The 16,359-nt window shown below is 42.7% G+C and overlaps 1 protein-coding gene across 1 annotated transcript; it reads left to right on the top strand.

Annotated features, from left to right (window-relative positions):
- The first annotated feature begins 4,963 nt into the window (after nucleotides 1–4,963).
- Nucleotides 4,964–15,919, top strand: PPIB (peptidylprolyl isomerase B). Its single transcript, XM_075273738.1, has 5 exons — nucleotides 4,964–5,150; nucleotides 9,782–9,895; nucleotides 10,994–11,087; nucleotides 12,885–13,069; nucleotides 15,492–15,919. The coding sequence occupies exons 1-5, from the start codon at nucleotides 5,016–5,018 to the stop codon at nucleotides 15,612–15,614; spliced, it is 651 nt and encodes a 216-aa protein (XP_075129839.1). The 5' UTR covers nucleotides 4,964–5,015; the 3' UTR covers nucleotides 15,615–15,919.
- Nucleotides 15,920–16,359: the final 440 nt, after the last annotated feature.

Genomic DNA, 16,359 nt, shown 5'->3' with positions numbered 1-16,359 from the left:
ACTGATGTCCTATCGTCAATATCAGATTGGCTGCTGCCCAACATTCAGCTTGACCTCTGATCATTTGTGTGTCATGAGTTACATGGCCTATTTGCAGTCCCATTCAAATGAGTTCATTAAGGCCCCACATAGCGGGCCGCAGCAAGTAAAGAGCTGCGGGAAAAACCTCAATGGCAACACATCACTGGTTTTTTCCACAGTGCTTTTCTGCTGTAGATATAATTGACCGCAACTGCAGAGTTTCCGCTGTGCATATTTTTCTGCAATGTTTGGGTGGGATTCTAGCGAAAAATACGATCAACAGTGCCTTCTAACCGCCCTAGTTTTGTCTCCGCTTTTACACCATGTGGGGCCTCGTCCTTTAACCCTTTCACTGCCAAGGGTCTTTGGAAATTTTGCACCTCCAGTAGCTAGAGCAATTTTCACAATTTTGGGATGGACAAATCGTACCTAAAATGCAACATTAAAAAAGCATCCAACCCCCCCATACCTATATATTTTCTTAAAGTAGACACCTGCAGCATTGTCAGAATGCCACTTGGTACTTTATACGAACAGGCACCTTCATGCAATTTTGATTTAAAATGAATGTTTTATGAAAAAATGCAAATAAATGTATATTAGTTGTTAAAAGCAGAAACCAAACAAAAAATGAAATGCACCAAACCTCCTAAATATAAGAGTTCAACATGTGCAGAGTTCATTCATATAACTATGGACTACACCCACATGCATGTTTCTTCAGAAAATCGCTAGAACTGGAAGGAACAAAAATCTGCTTTGAAGCTGGAAATGTTAAAAAAGTATCATCCTATAAAATGTAGTGATTACACACCATGAAAAGTAAGTGAACCCCTAAACCGCATATATTTTTTGAAAGTAGACAACCTGAAGATTACAATTGTCTTAATGGGTCATCAATAGCCACATCCACCTTCATGCAACTTTGCGACCAATACAAAAATAATTTATTTGAAAAAATGCGCTAAAACACATATTTGCACCTAAAACTCATGTTCAATCTCACATTTATATACAAAATACATTTAAAATAATAGCTCAGACTCCCAAAACCACTAATACAGAAGACAAGCAGGATTTTGCTGTTATTCACTAATATGTTAAAAAGCTATACTGCACCTACCAAACTGTGACTGTGATACCAAAATCTAACTTTTTCAGATTGCACAGCATACCGTATATAAAAACACAATTTAATAGTTCATATATACAACCACCTTCATGCAACTTTGCGGCAAACAAGAGATTGCTAGCAAAAATTGCACAAAAATTCAATTTTTCCAATAAAGTGCGGCTCAAGCAATCCCTTTCTGCAAACAAAATGTACTGTCCATAAAACTGCACTATATGAGGAGTTCATACATACCACACATGTATATATTTACAGGGGTGGGTGTTAAAGAATCGCCAAAATCGCAGAAATGCGCCATCCCATTTTGTGCATGCAAATTAAATAGTACTTTACATAAAAATATTATTTTCCATCCCCCTATAAAAAATGTTAGCAATCTATACGTTTATCTCTAGTGATCGTTATTACTGTTATTTTAGTGTGTAACGGACATCACTAGAGACGTATTTTACTGTAGAAAGCTCAGGTATAGACAGGACAGGGATTGGGTGAAATGTAAACTTTATTCATGACTTTGTGTATATGTTGTGTGTGTTTGGTGCGACTTTTTTTTTTTTTTTTGATGCTGTGACCTGGACAATGGTAAACATCTGGGTCATAGCGCCAATAAACATCCTGGTTATGTTCAGGGGGTATAACATAAGAATACCCCACTAGTAAAGCTCAGGGGGGAATTACATTATCCCTGCAGGAGAAGGGTTAATAGGGACAGAGTCCCTGCCACCCCCCTCCTGGTGTCACCTACAAGTTATGTACAGAGTCTGATTGTTTCTCTGTCTCTGTTGCTGGACTGCTCGTGTCCCCTCTTTTTCCTGTTACAGTTCGCAAATTGCTTACTTAGGTGGGGGGACGCTTTAGAGCCCTATATCTTTGGACTGCATAAACATATCTTGATGCTTTAAAATGTTTTTTAAAGAGGAGAATCTCATATTTAAAATGATACCAAGAACTTGATGATTGAACTTACAGTTTTGGAGCGATTCACTGTTGAAACGCTGTCAGGAATTGAGATCTGCAGTTGGATCTCAATGCCAAATAGCGTTTTTTAACAGTGAATTGCTCCAAAACTGTAGGTTGTATCATCAAGTTCTTGGTATTTTATAGATGAGATTCTCATCTTTAAAATGCATTTTAAAGCATCAAGATATGTTGCTGCAGTCCAGAGATATCGGCATTAGTAGGGAGGACGTAGTAACTACGTCCTCGGCTACTGTGGTGCCACCTTGGGAGGACGTAGAGCTACGTGTTTGGGAGTGAAAGGGCTAAGCTTGTTATATGCATTAAATTAATATTTGATCACTGCACTGATTTTTATCAGAAAGAAGGCCACTGTATGGTGTCAGTCTGAGGCATACGACTGGAGCTTTTCCAACCATATGTCCAAATGCAGGCCATAAACGAACAGAACCTAAAATCTTTATAAACCAAGTATTTTGCTCCCCAATCATTATCTGTACTTCTGAAATCTTAAAGGGGTATTCCCATTTTAACAAGTTATCCCTGATCCATCGGGGGTCTGACTAAGGCTACTTGCTCCCCCCCTCCCTTCTTGAGGTAATGTTTTCTGATGTTTCCTTCTGTGTCTCTTGAAGAGGTGTTCCAATCTTAAGAAGTTATCCTCTATTCATAGGAAAAAAAAACAATTGCTGCTCTGAACTTGGGCATTCACCATCTTTAGAACAGTGGATAACTACAGTATTGTATTCCATACCTTGTTAAGCTGTGTGTCTTTGAATGGTAGCAACAAAGTGATCATGGTGGGACAATTCAGATCTGATAAAATATAAACAATTTCCTTGTGATTATGAAATTCTTAATCCAGAAATATCAGCAGATGTGGAAAAAAATAATAAAATGCTACCTTTTTGAAACGCCCTACAAACAGTGCATTTTCTGTGACTTTTTTTCCCCCTTATTTGTGGTGCATTTTTTTGATCCATGGCATTTTTATTTGTGTCCCAAGACTTCACTATAGCCCTGACCTTATGGCATTTTTTTAAATAAGCCCTACAAAACCTGGAACACAGTTGTGTGTGGGAAAGAAAACCTAAGGTTGGGACATACAGGCAGTATTTCCCTCTGTGATACGTAGTAAAAGCATCATCTTTACAGATCTCATCTACATGTTGAGACTAAAAACTGGAATGTGCCAGTTCTTGGCAATGGAGATCTGACTGAAATCCAGTACCATGGCCTTTCAAGGGGTTTCATGTAAGAATCAGGTGCTGAATTTGTCAAACAGAAATTTTCTGCTTTAGGAATATTAAACAGATTATTTCTGCTTGATAAAAACATACACAGATTTTGGCACTGAATTTGAAGCAGAATCACACTGTTGTTTGCCAAATTCTGTGAGTGGATTTTGACAAATTCTTTCCCAAAAGAAAAGTTGTACTTTCTACCTCCCATTTATTTCAATGGGACTTTTGAGGCCAAATCCACCTGAGGCTAAGTCACTATGTAGCGGGCTGTGGGGGAAAAAAAACCACAGCGGCAACACATCAGGATTTTTCCCGCATGCTTCACAGAAAGTCCACGCAGGTTTTCTCTGCAGATTTTCTGCTTCAATTATTCCTATAAAGAAACCGCCAACACTTACGTAGATGTGATTGGGATGCTGTGATTTGCAAAATTGCAATGGCTTTGGAAATTGCAGCATATTCACTGCACGTATTTTTTGTCAAGGTGTGGATGGGATTCACTAGAATCCGCTCCACGTTGCAGTGGTGTTTACCACGGTGTTTACGCCACATGGGGCCCTGGCCTGAGGAACGAGTAGGACGCTTAGGGTATGTTCACACGGCAGAATTTGCATTCCGTATGTGAACATTTCCAGTGGCTAGCCACGACTGGATGCCCGGTGCAGTGCACTGGCGTCCCATCGCTGCATTCTGCTCCGGATTAGGCCTGAAGAATGGGCCTTATTGGGAGGGAGACTCGCACCACGGCATCCGTGGCCAGATAGGGCAACTCGCTTCTGTTTTCGGCTACTAGCAAGCAGCTCCCATTGAAGTTAATGGGAGCTATTTTTGGAGGCAGGTTCTCCGTCAAAATCCGATCCAAAAAACAACATGTGAACATGCTCTTAGAAAAAAATCAGCTACTGCCTCTCATGGAAATGAATGGGAGGGAGATTTTTAGATGGAATTTGAGGCCGATTCTCTGGGTAGATACACCCACCTCTCCCACATGTGTATTGTTCTCACCATTCAGGACTCCTTGTGTTGGGGGGATAGTGGTCAGAATAAGGGGTTAGGGGCGCTGAAGTGCTGTATGATAAATGAGCTGCGCTGCTATAGGACACCACAAATAACACATCAGCGCCAGCTGTGCTCCAGCAGAGCCGAGTGTGTTATATCGCAGATGTTCGGCGCTCATTCCTATAGGCTGCGCTGGTTGGCATGGCTGCCTCTGATTGGCTGCTTCAGCGCCCAATGAGAAAATCGTTACGTGGCAAATAACTCCGATACCATAACGGGGGTGACGAGAAATGGTACAGTCCTAGGTTAATCTGATCAGTAATACTCGGAATAGACGCCCCAGAACTGATGAAATCGCAGGGAATTAGTAAAGGACAAGAAAAGAGTGAAAGAAATCGTGTAATGAGATAAGGTCTCGGGCATTACTCAAGTCGTTAATTGGAACGTTGTGCCCCATTAATCTTGTAGCTGAGGAGTACAAGGTGTCATTATAATGTTATTACAAGGATCAGTTACGGGCCCTCTAGGATTCGCTCACAATAGTGGCTTTATGTCATTGTTGGACACCCCTGCCTGGCGCTCTGTGGAATATTCCTGTCACGGTGACGTCACATCGCCTCGCCGCCCTATTTCTTCCTCGCCGAGGCCTCTGCTGCTCTTTGATGCTTCGGCTGCTGGAGAGAAACATGAAGCTGCTCTTTGCTGCCGCCCTTATCGCGGGTTCAGTCATCTTCCTGCTGTTCCCTGGAGGCTCCGAGGCTGACGAGAAGAAGAAGGGACCCAAGGTCACCGAGAAGGTAAGACGGGAGGAGGCGCTGCTGTAGATGCAGTGCAATGTCCACGCTACAGCGAATACCCAGACGCTCCAGTCATTGGAGATGCATGAGACGTCTCCTAGACGTGACGAGACGTGGCAGGGGCAGGAGACTTCCGGAGCCCCCACATGTCCCCCATTGTCCTGAGCTCTAGAATGGCCTCATTCCTGCTAATGGCAGCCCGGCCGTGTTTGTGTTTAGTCATACTACCAGGAAAATGAAGACCTTCAAGAGTCACATTCATCTGATGGGCCCTGATGGGCTATTGACTTATAGGGTCCATTATAGGGTAGCGTTATGTGGAAACGTCCTGATACAAGTGTGAACTGAGCCTTGGTAAACAAATGCCATCAGGTTTGCACAAGTTCGGGTTTGCAGTAATTCTGGTTAAGTAAAATAAAGCAATTTGACTACAGGTGTGAATATGTCCTTACACAGCAGACGAGTGAGCTGCTTTCCTTCGTACAGACTGAACCCAGCATCCTGACCATTCACCTATGACCTGTAAGGCGGCCCATGCACTATTGTCTGATAGGAGGACTACTTTGTGTTCCATGATGCTCTGCACGCTCCAGAAGTCACTGCTCTATCTGTAAAGGCAGGCGTACTATGGCAGTGTGAACCTAGCCTAAGGACTGATCACAATGGGAACATGTTTCTGCATGCAAATACCGTAAACCTTCACTGCACCAAGCTGTTGAGACAAGTCGCAGCTTCTTCCTCTTAGGTTTCCAGATTACCTGATGCTGTAACTTCTGATTGACAGCCTGGAGTGCTCACTCAGCAGAGTGCCATGTGCCACTGCTTACTGTGCAAGCATTATAAAGCTGCCTACCGACCAGAGGCCAGGTAGCATCAGTCACTAGCCCACAAGCACTGTGCCACATCATAAAGAACAGGGACTGTTCTCTGCTAAGGTTTCTCTTTACTGGCCACTGTAGATTTACGATGAGCAGTCATTCCTGTCCACAGCAGCAAATAGGCGATCACGTAAAGGGGTTTAGCCACGATTTGAACATCTCTGGCAGCCCTAAAGAAGTGGATAGAGCGCAGCAAACCTGCACCACTAATGATAGTTAGGAGGCACAAAGGCCCCCCTATTTTCGTGATTACTGGGGGATCCCAACGTTCCGACCCTTACCAATCTGTAACTTTTTCTAGGGTAACTTTGATTCATGGGCAGACTCTTTTTAAGTAGGATTCTGATTTCAGCATATACTATTCTTTGGCTTTTAGGAGATGACGGTATAGAAACAAATAATTCTTAAATAGGTTTATTTGAGCAAATGTATTACAATGCTAAAAACTATATATACACAGACCCACAGAATAAATTTAACAGTCTGCTGCATAAAATTTGTAAGGCAAAATCCTATGGCAGAATTTTTCACTTTTCCGCTATAAAAAGATACATTTACCAATAAGTTATATGTATACAGTAATGGTGTCACTGAAAAATATATCTCAAGACCAGTAAAAGGATACCTGACTCCTGCTCGCTGCTTTTACAGGGTATTAAATTACTCCGTGCTAAAATGCTAAATTCTCTTTCCCTGTCTAGCAAATGGGCGGACACTTCCTGTTATGACTCCTCCCACTGGCATTGTGCACGGTTTCTTCTTTTCCTTGCAAGTGTCACATAGAATACTCTTCACAACTTCCCAGGGACCCCCCTTTCCAACTCACACCAGACATTCAGGCGGAAATTCATCATAATTTGTACAGCAGTATTCTGGCATACAAGGCATGAAAAAGTTGCAAAGTTTTTGGTAAGGTTGGGTTTTCCTCAAAGCGCAGCATGGAAATGGTTTGCGCAGGGCCACTGTGCCAGTGTTTATGCCAGTTTACAGGTGCACAGACTGGCTGAAGATGAGGCATGTGCTAGTCTTAATAAATCTGGCTCTAAGTGCATGCCCCCTTCCTTTGTGCAGCTGTAAAATATATAAACTGATGACTTGTGGATTATGTAGACAACAGAGGTCCATGTATATAGATTGTTATACAATACTACAGTACAGACACACAAAACCATGTCTACACAATATACAAATACAGAGCTTTAGGCACACACAGTACATGTGCCTAAAGCCCAGCATAATAAGCAGACACACTACATGCGTGCATGTCTTTGCTGCCTATACATCACACACAGCTCTGCCTCCTCCCCATTCACGAACACACAGCTCAGGACAATACAGAATCATGTTTTATGTGCACACATATATACTCTACATGCATGCACATTTCTGCTCCATCCCCATTCACACACGCACAGCTCAGCAAGTTGTCTTTGCAGAGTATTGTTGTTCTGTACACTACGCTGAAATATTGGCTACTTTCTATAATATATGACAATAGAGGCACAAACAAAAGTGTTCACAGGGGGCATTGTTGGACAAATGTGTTATCCTAAGGAGGGGAGCCAGTCTGAGGTGCATAAGAAACAAGGAAGACAACTGCCTGCAAATGGCGCAGCTACCTCCTTCATAGCTCATCTGCTGTGCAGACGGCATCACACCATCACATCTGATGCTTGGCTTAGGAGCACCGCTCCTGGCTCTGCTAGTACTAGGAGACTGTATGCCCACATCACTAGCAAAAAGACTACTGCACATCTTAAAGGGGTGGAGGACGGATGAAACTTACACTTGGTTCACACTGGCATTGCTTCTCTGTTGTTGAGAGACCTGAAAAATGAAGGGGTTTGACGGCTATAACAACAGTTACATGTGGACCCCATTGATTATAATGGGGCCCATTAGGTGGCCGTCATTTTTAAACTGAAACCTGTGGAAAGAAAAGTACTCCAATTCTCAGAGTACTCTGTGAGGGAGTCTCCGGTGGAGAATCCAGCATAGATGTGAACATAGCCATTAAAAATGAATAACTCAGGGTAGGTTCACACCTGTGCCTCATCTACATTCAGAGTTTTCGTCCCCAAATCTGCTTAAAAATGCAGAGAGAAAAGTCCTGCAAGTAGGACCATTTCTCTCTGCATTTCTTGCCCCTTTGGGGCAGAAACCCGGCAGACCCCATGGAATCCACAGGTAACTGTTTTGGTTTTGTTTTTTTTAAATATGATTACATTTCCGTCGAGGGGTTTCCGAACACAGGTGTGAACCTAACGTCAGAAATGACTCAAAATCGAGTAATTAGACCAATTACAAACTATCATATTTAAACATGGCCAGTTTAAAAAGTTGGGGGGAAAAAACATTAAAGGGATTCTACCATTGAAAACCTTTTTCTGTGGCTAACACGTCGGAATAGCCTTTAGAAAAGCTATTCGTCTCTTACCTTTAGATGGGGTCTCCGCCGCGCCGTTCCTTAGTAATACCGGTTTTTAACGGTATGTAAATTAGTTCTTTGGCAGCGATGGGGGCGGGCCCTAGCGCTGAAAATGCGATGAGGGCGTCCCCACCGCTGCCCGAGAACAGGATCCTGCGCCGCCTCTATCTTCTGCTGGATCCTCCCCTTCTTTCTTCGGCGGCTTCACCTCTGTCGGTTCTGACACTAGTAGAGCCGATTGCGCATGCGCGGCCATAGTTCCGATGCCGCAATTGCGCGCATGCGCAGTCGGCTCTACTAGTGTCTCAGTGGCAGAGCCAACTGCGCAGGCGTCAGAAGAAAGACGAAGAAAGAAGGGGAGGATCCAGCAGAAAATAGAGTAGGCGCAGGATCCTGTTCTCGGGCAGCGGTGGGGACGCCCTCATCGCATTTTCAGCGCTGGGGCCCGCCCCCATCGCTGCCAGAGAACTAATTTACATACCGGTAAAAACCGGTATTACTAAGGAACGGCGCGGCGGAGACCCCATCTAAAGGTAAGAGATGAATAGCCTTTCTAAAGGCTATTCCGACGTGTTAGCCACAGAAAAAGGTCAAAATCGCCCCCGTAGCCCCGTGTGAACTAGCCCTAAGAAGATGTAGACAAGCTGCTTTCACGCAGGAGGTGTTCACGATCTCGTTGCCTTCAGAGCCGTGTCTGAAGGTTTTTTTTCCGTGACTAATCGCAGTGTTTACGCCACGTGGGGCCCCGGCCTTAGAGGGGCCGCACAATATGTGGTGGGACCCATACAGTGCCTGAACAAAGCCTTCTTACCTCACCATAATAACTCTCATCCCTTGCTTACAATTGGTCTTTGGTGTCCTGTTCGGCTTGGAGCTACTTTGCTTCCTAGCTTTGCAGTGGAGAAGTTAAGGTGACATTACCATTCTTCTTGTTTGTGAATGAACCGCTTTTATTTCAGAATAATTTTCCATGGTGATGTCCAGTCGGGGAAGCACATATTATATTATAATGGAATATAGGATATTCTTTTCAGTCCTAAAGGTTAAGCTTGTCTCAGAAGTCTGGTATTGAGCATGGGAGTGACTCCTGTTCAGTATTCATCACGTAAGGTATACAATGGTTTCTTGTAACTCTTACATCAACCTCCTTTGTACCTAATATTCATCTGGATTGAATCGGCTTAAATGGGTTTAGCTGCCGGAATTGATAGTGGGTACAGTAAATCATAGGCTGTAAATGTCAGGCCTGGGCTGCAATTATCAGAAGTGTTTTCTTTGGATATTACTGGTGGCAATAACTTGTTTTCTTGACCTTCTCTCTATAGGTGTACTTTGATATTAAAATTGGAGATGAGGAAGTAGGACGTGTTGTTATTGGACTTTTTGGCAAAACTGTTCCCAAGACGGTTGAAAACTTTGTTCAACTTGCAACTGGAGAGGTGAGTTCTACGACAGATTGTACAGGCATAGTTTCCTATAGGGTCCATACTCCTTGTCCTGCAAAGAACCTGCTGTCACATAACACAATTACATATTGAAGAAAATTCGGTTCGCTTTTGTCTACGTGTCTTTGTGAGTGTTAGATCTTCTTCAGGTATTATGGCCGGTATTATATCTGCAAAACCTGTAACTTTCCCTGTGGACTTGCTGACATTTGGTCTGGCCTATTGTGCAGCCATATTATATCTTTTTATACTGCAAGAAAATGTCTGTTCTTGCCCACGCTATCTGTATGTGCAATGAAGATAATAAGGCTTTTAAGGCTCCTCAAACCAATTATAGTCCCATGTAAGGGGCCTTTTAATAGGACCAGAATCATACCTTTGTGGCTAACTAATGTTTCAATGCAGAGATCACCGCCATCTTCTTACAGATACATGAAGTTATGGAAACTGCATATGCTGGGTTAACACCAGCGCCTGAACTCTGTCTTCAGGTTTCCGTCTTCTGCATGTAGAAGACGGAAACCTGTCATGCTGAGTCCGGCCGTGAGCGCTGGTAAGCGTTTTACGCTCTCTGTGGCAAAACAGTTTTTTTTTGTTTTTTTTTTAACCGGACACAGTACTGCATGTCCGACTCTGTGTCTGGTTAAAAAAAAAAATGGTTTCGCCGCAGAAAGCATAAAACGCTCACCGGCGCACACGGCCGGAGACTTTTCAAGCCCATTCAAATGAATGGGTTTGAAAGATGCCGGCAGGTTTCCGTCTCCTGCCCTGTTTTGTGGAGGAAACAGAAACCTGCAGAACGGACTCCTGGGCGCAGATGTGAACGAGCCCATAGAGTAACCTGCTAGACTGTTAGCCTTTGATGACCGAGAATGGATTAGCCATCTATTCAGTATTGAAAAGGTTGAAACCTTTAGAAAAGTCTTCTAGTTTCAGCAATTATTCTTTGTGTAATATTTTCTCACTGAAATAATAATTGTAGGGTATCTTTTGTTTTATATTCACCACCTTAATTAAGAATATATATATTTTTATTATTACCTTGGCTTAGTATCTTAAAATGAAATGGGCATGTGTGTTCTTCCTTTTTAGAAAGGATTTGGCTATAAGGGCAGCAAATTCCACCGTGTGATCAAAGACTTCATGATTCAGGGAGGCGATTTCACAAGGGGAGATGGGACTGGAGGTCAGTAAATGAAAATGTTATTTGCATATTTTTATTATGTCTAAAATGAGTGAAGTGAGTTGAAGAAACACCAGGGCAGATATAGTAAAACCATCTTACTTTTACACTGTACTAAGTGAAACTAGACAGTCTTAAAATGCATGAGATTCTCCAAACTGACTGATGCTTGGTTCACACTTGCGCCTTGTGTCCATCCGCTTGCAAACTGTTTAAAGATTTAAAAAAAAAAAAAAAATGCTTTGGTACAAAGGATTCCAAACCGGTTACACAGCAGATACCCAAATCTGTCCTTTAAGATGGATAGTCAATGGGTGTCCGTCAAAAAAACGGACCGTTGTTGTCGGCCAGTTTGCTGTCCATTTTTGACAAATCCGTTTTTGTTTTTCCTTCTTCATTCTGAGCATGCGCAGAGGGCAAAACGGACACAAACAGATGACTATCAGTTGTAATCCACGTTCCACGGACCTCAATGTTAAAAAAAAAAAAAAAAAAAAAAAAAAAAAAAAAACTGTTTTGAGACGGGCTGTTTTGTATCCTTATTTTTTTGTCCTGCAAGTCCAACATTGGTCTCTGTTCAAAAGAGCGGATACACAGCGGAAAGGCTCAAAACTCCCAACTGCGGATTGTTTTAAAAACCCATTTCCAAACAGTTTTTGTGATCTTAAGGCGGGTGCGCAAGGACAGATACCAGGTGCAAGTGTGAATAAAGCAATAACGCTGTTTGTAAATTGGGCATACATTTACTGTCTAGTCTAACTTTACATTGCTTATTAGTTGGCTTTGTTTCCAACATAATTTTGGTGCAGCTCGCAGTTTAGCATGTTAAACCACAGCAGCTTTTCAACATGTCCTCCCAAAAGTCATACGAGGTAAATAAACTTTTAGAAAGTGTGTAAAGCATTTACGACTGTTCTTTGGCACAAATTGCATCAGAATTCTGGAGCATCTTTTAGTTTATCTGCCCCACTCAGTGTAAAAGTATACTGCCACCTGGGGTTTAGATTCTTAAACTTGGCAAAATCAGTCCCAACCATTCCTCCATTTAAGAGATGTTGTTTTTTTATTTTCTGTAGCTTTCTCTGTTCCCAAGCAATAAGTGCTGATTGTTTTGGTGCCTGGTATGTTATTTAGGTTCTATCAAGAGGGTGGTGTCAGACCAGAGGTGTGATTCTGAGCTCTGCCTCTTATTGGAGCCCTGAATCACACCCCCTTGTCTGCTCCTACCTGACACCACCCACTTGACAATGCAGAGCTTAAGTGCTTACAAACAGTAAGTGAAGTGAGGACAGTACACCGTGTTGGGATAGATGTAGGCAGTTTGGAACTCTAAGCCCTCATTGTATAAGAAAATACTGGTGGTTTAGTGGTCTGAAACATGGTGATGTGTTCCCTTTTACTGTGGGTAGTTTATGTGGAACAGCTCACACCATTTCAACAGAATTTTGGCACGTGGCCTGTAGTAAATCTGCCCAATTACAGTCCCTCTTTGACAACATTTAAAGGAGCCCTTAAAATCAGGGAATGGCACTGTTTTTGGAGCATATGCCATCTTAATCCAAAAATTGCACTTTCAAATTTTTTTTTTTTTTTTTTTTTTTTTGCTGCTTATGCCAATGGGCTCTATTCACACATTTCTTTTGTAGCTCTTTTCTGCAGCTGTTTTCTTCTAAAAGCTGCTCCACTAATGTAAATGGGTCTGAGCTATAATATCACACTTGACGTGGCAGTGTTTTGGAAGAAAACCACCCCTTGGCAAGGAAATCTTTTACGAATTTATTTCTTATGTTTCTAATGTAGGAAAAAGCATTTATGGCGATAGATTCCCTGATGAAAATTTCAAGCTGAAGCACTATGGTCCAGGCTGGGTGAGCATGGCCAATGCTGGAAAGGACACAAATGGTTCCCAGTTTTTTATCACAACCGTTAAGACTTCTTGGCTGGATGGAAGACATGTGGTATTTGGCAAAGTCCTGGAAGGGGAGGTAAGATGTTAATTCAACCACCAGAAGGTCCTCATTTAGGATTTTAATGGGTGGATGGGATAACCTTTGAGCAGATATTTTTACTAAAACTGTTCTATTACAGTTCATTGCATCTTTAAATTGCCATGTAGACTGTAAGGGTAAATTTCTACACAGTCATATTAATGGGGCTTGAAGAAATTAATGTAATTGTTGCTAAAATAAATCCACTGAGATAAAGGAATAGGGCTGGGCAATTATGGCCTAAATCAAAATCTCACTTAATTAGTCAATTTGCCTTGATTACAATTAATGTCGATTATTTATGCCATACAGTATGAATAAGCCTTCCAGAGACCTCAATGTTATGTTAAAAAAAAAAAAAAAAAAAAAAAAAGTGCTGTTTATCATCTATCCTATTATTTTTTTTATTTTTTTTAAAAAAAAACATTCCTCTCCTGTGCTCCAATATAACCCCCTGCTGTCTCCAGAGCGTCTGACTAATGACCGGGACCACTGAGGTCCAATCACAGGCCTTGGTGGCCCTAACGTGTCAAGAGGCAGAAGTGATGAAGACTGCAGGGAGTTGCCCAGGAGAGGTGAGTAACCCTTTGTTCATATCTGCGTTCAGTATTCCGTTCGAGAAGTCTACATGGGGACCCCCTCCCCGAACAGAATACTGAACACAACTGGAAGCGGTGTGCAGTAAAAGGACATGGACCCCATAGACTATAATGGGGTCCGTGTGCTTGCTGCGTGCTAGCCAGCACAAATTATGTGGGCAGGAAAGCAGATTGCAAACTATTTTCCTGTCCTCGTGATCCCTGCGGAGATCTGGCGGCAAGCACATGGACTCCATTATCGTCTATGGCAGGGGTCTCAAAATCGTGGCCCTCGGGACAATAGTTTGTGGCCCCCACCTCAATACATAGCACCCACCCATCCCGCTTTTATACTCCTGTCCCGCGCAGCTTCCTGCATGTTCCCCCAAGTCCCCCTACTGTAAACTGAAGGATCTGTGAGTGACGTCGGACGTCACATGACTAGGGAGGCGTGTCTTAGTGTGCTGGCCGGAAGATGAAGGGATGTGCCGTCTAAAGATACTGAGAGGGGAGGGGAATGTGAGATGCAGGGTGGAGAGTGTGTGGGTTTCTCAGTAACCTAGGGGCAGAGATGGAAGGGGAACTTTATACTGGGGGCAGAGATGGAGGGGTGGGGGGCATGAAACTAGGGCCACAGATGGAAGGGGAACATGAAACTGGGGGGCAGGGATGGCGGGACGACATGAAACTGGTGGTAGATGAAGGGAGGCACTTAAACTGAGGACAACTGGAGGTGGCATTAAACCGTGGGAGTACCTGGAGGGGTACCTGTCTGCCTCTAGTTGCCCCCATTTTAATGTTACCATCCAGCTACCCCTATGGTTTAATGTCTGCTTCTAGCTGCCCCAGTTTCATGTCCCCTCTAGTTTCCCCCAGTTTAAACTGGGGCACCAGGAGAGGGTCTTAATACTGTTGGAATGGAGCATTATAATGTGGGGACATACAATGTACGGGTGACTGTAGGAGGATTATACTGTGTGGGGGCACATGAAAATGAATGAAAATGGGCGGAGTCCACATAAATGGGCAGAGCTAAATTTGCTGCGGCGCACATAGCTTGTGGAAAATCTGATGCGGCCCAGAATGTACCTCTAGTGGCCCCTGGGTAAATTGAGTTTGAGATCCCTGGTCTATGGGGTCCGTGTGCTTTCACTGGCACACCGCTTGCAGTTGCATTCAGTATTCTGTTCGGGGGGGTCCTCATGCGGACTCCCACAGACAGAATGCCAACACTAATATGAACGAGGCTTTACACGGTTTGTTTGCTCAACTCCCATGGACCTCCGCTCATACTGTGGAGTCTGAAGAGAAAACAGTATAATAGCAGCAGTTTGGGTTTGGATATGCTTGGTCCAAACAAAACTGCAATCACGTTGGTTATCCTGGTTGATCTTAAGTATTGGTTATTTTGTGATTAATTGCCCAACCCTATAAAGGAAACATTGACAGTCACAGTTTTTCTTTGTTACTGGGAAGGAATGGTCTCCAAACCAAATGTATTAATTCCCAGCTTGTGTTCCCCGTGGGTCTATTTGACCACAGTAATGACCTTTCAAGTCTAACCTTGTGAGCACTGAAGCAAAGTCCTTGGTGGTATAAAAAGGCATTTTTTAATACATACCAGTCACTTTGAAATTTATTTAAGAATCCTGAAGACTCCTTAAAGGAACAGTTATGGAAACAGTGCTATATAATCAAGGGGGGTGCACTCTGTTACCCAAAGCAGCTACAAAGAAAGTAGTTTCTAACCTTAAAGATGCTTCAGGAACAGGGTGATATTCAATGAATGACTTTGTATGACTGTCTTTATATATTTATAATCTCATGCTGTCATCTTGTAGGATGTAGTGAAATTGATTGAAGCCACCAAGACAGATTCACGAGACAAGCCTCTTAGAGATGTGGTTATTGTAGACTCTGGAAGGATTGCTGTGGAGAAGCCATTCGGAATTGCTAAAGAGTAAACTCAAGTCAGTGCCAACTCTACCAGAAATTGCTCTTCCATCACTGGATCAATCAGAGCTTGAAGAAATGTTTAACCAGTTGCCTTTGTACTTGGACAGGCAGAAAGTTCTTCACCATCTATACAGGGACTTCTGTGTAGCTCAGAACTGATCTAAAAGTGACCAAAACGCTGCCTAACAATGTTAGAGCACCCAGTATACTGACTTACACATTCCACCCATTTCATGTTTAATGTGTCCAAATTGGGTTGGGGAGACATAAGAAATATGTACAATTCCTTGAATAAACTGGTTTCTACAAATAATTGCCTATGATTGATATTATTATCCTGTTTTAACTCATTGATAGTGATAAGTCTACAGGTTCTGATCCAAAATGATTTATTGTTCATGGAGAAATCTGATGGGGGATTCAGCAAACAAGATCTTTCCCAGGTCTGTCTGTCACCATTTGGCAGGTTCATGCTGCCCATTGACATCTGCCATTGGTACAAATTACTGACATTTTAATGGCTATAGGCACTCCCCGACCTTCAGTTAACACTTGATTTTGCATTGGTTGCATATTTCTCCTCCTCCTAGTTGTATTATTGTCACATGTACATTTTCAGGAGTTTTTTTTGGAACGTTTTCTGTTACCCAACAGTGTCTGGTATTCATAGAGAAGCCTGAAGGGGCTAATGCTGTAAGCAAACCAACTATGTAGTTCATACAAAAAAAGCCCATGTTATCATATTATAGACTT

The sequence above is a fragment of the Leptodactylus fuscus genome, chromosome 5, assembly GCF_031893055.1.
Source record: "Leptodactylus fuscus isolate aLepFus1 chromosome 5, aLepFus1.hap2, whole genome shotgun sequence".
In the NCBI taxonomy this organism is placed as follows: domain Eukaryota; kingdom Metazoa; phylum Chordata; class Amphibia; order Anura; family Leptodactylidae; genus Leptodactylus; species Leptodactylus fuscus.
The sequence above is the reverse complement of the archived record's forward strand: the minus strand, read 5'-3'. Positions and strand labels throughout refer to the sequence as shown.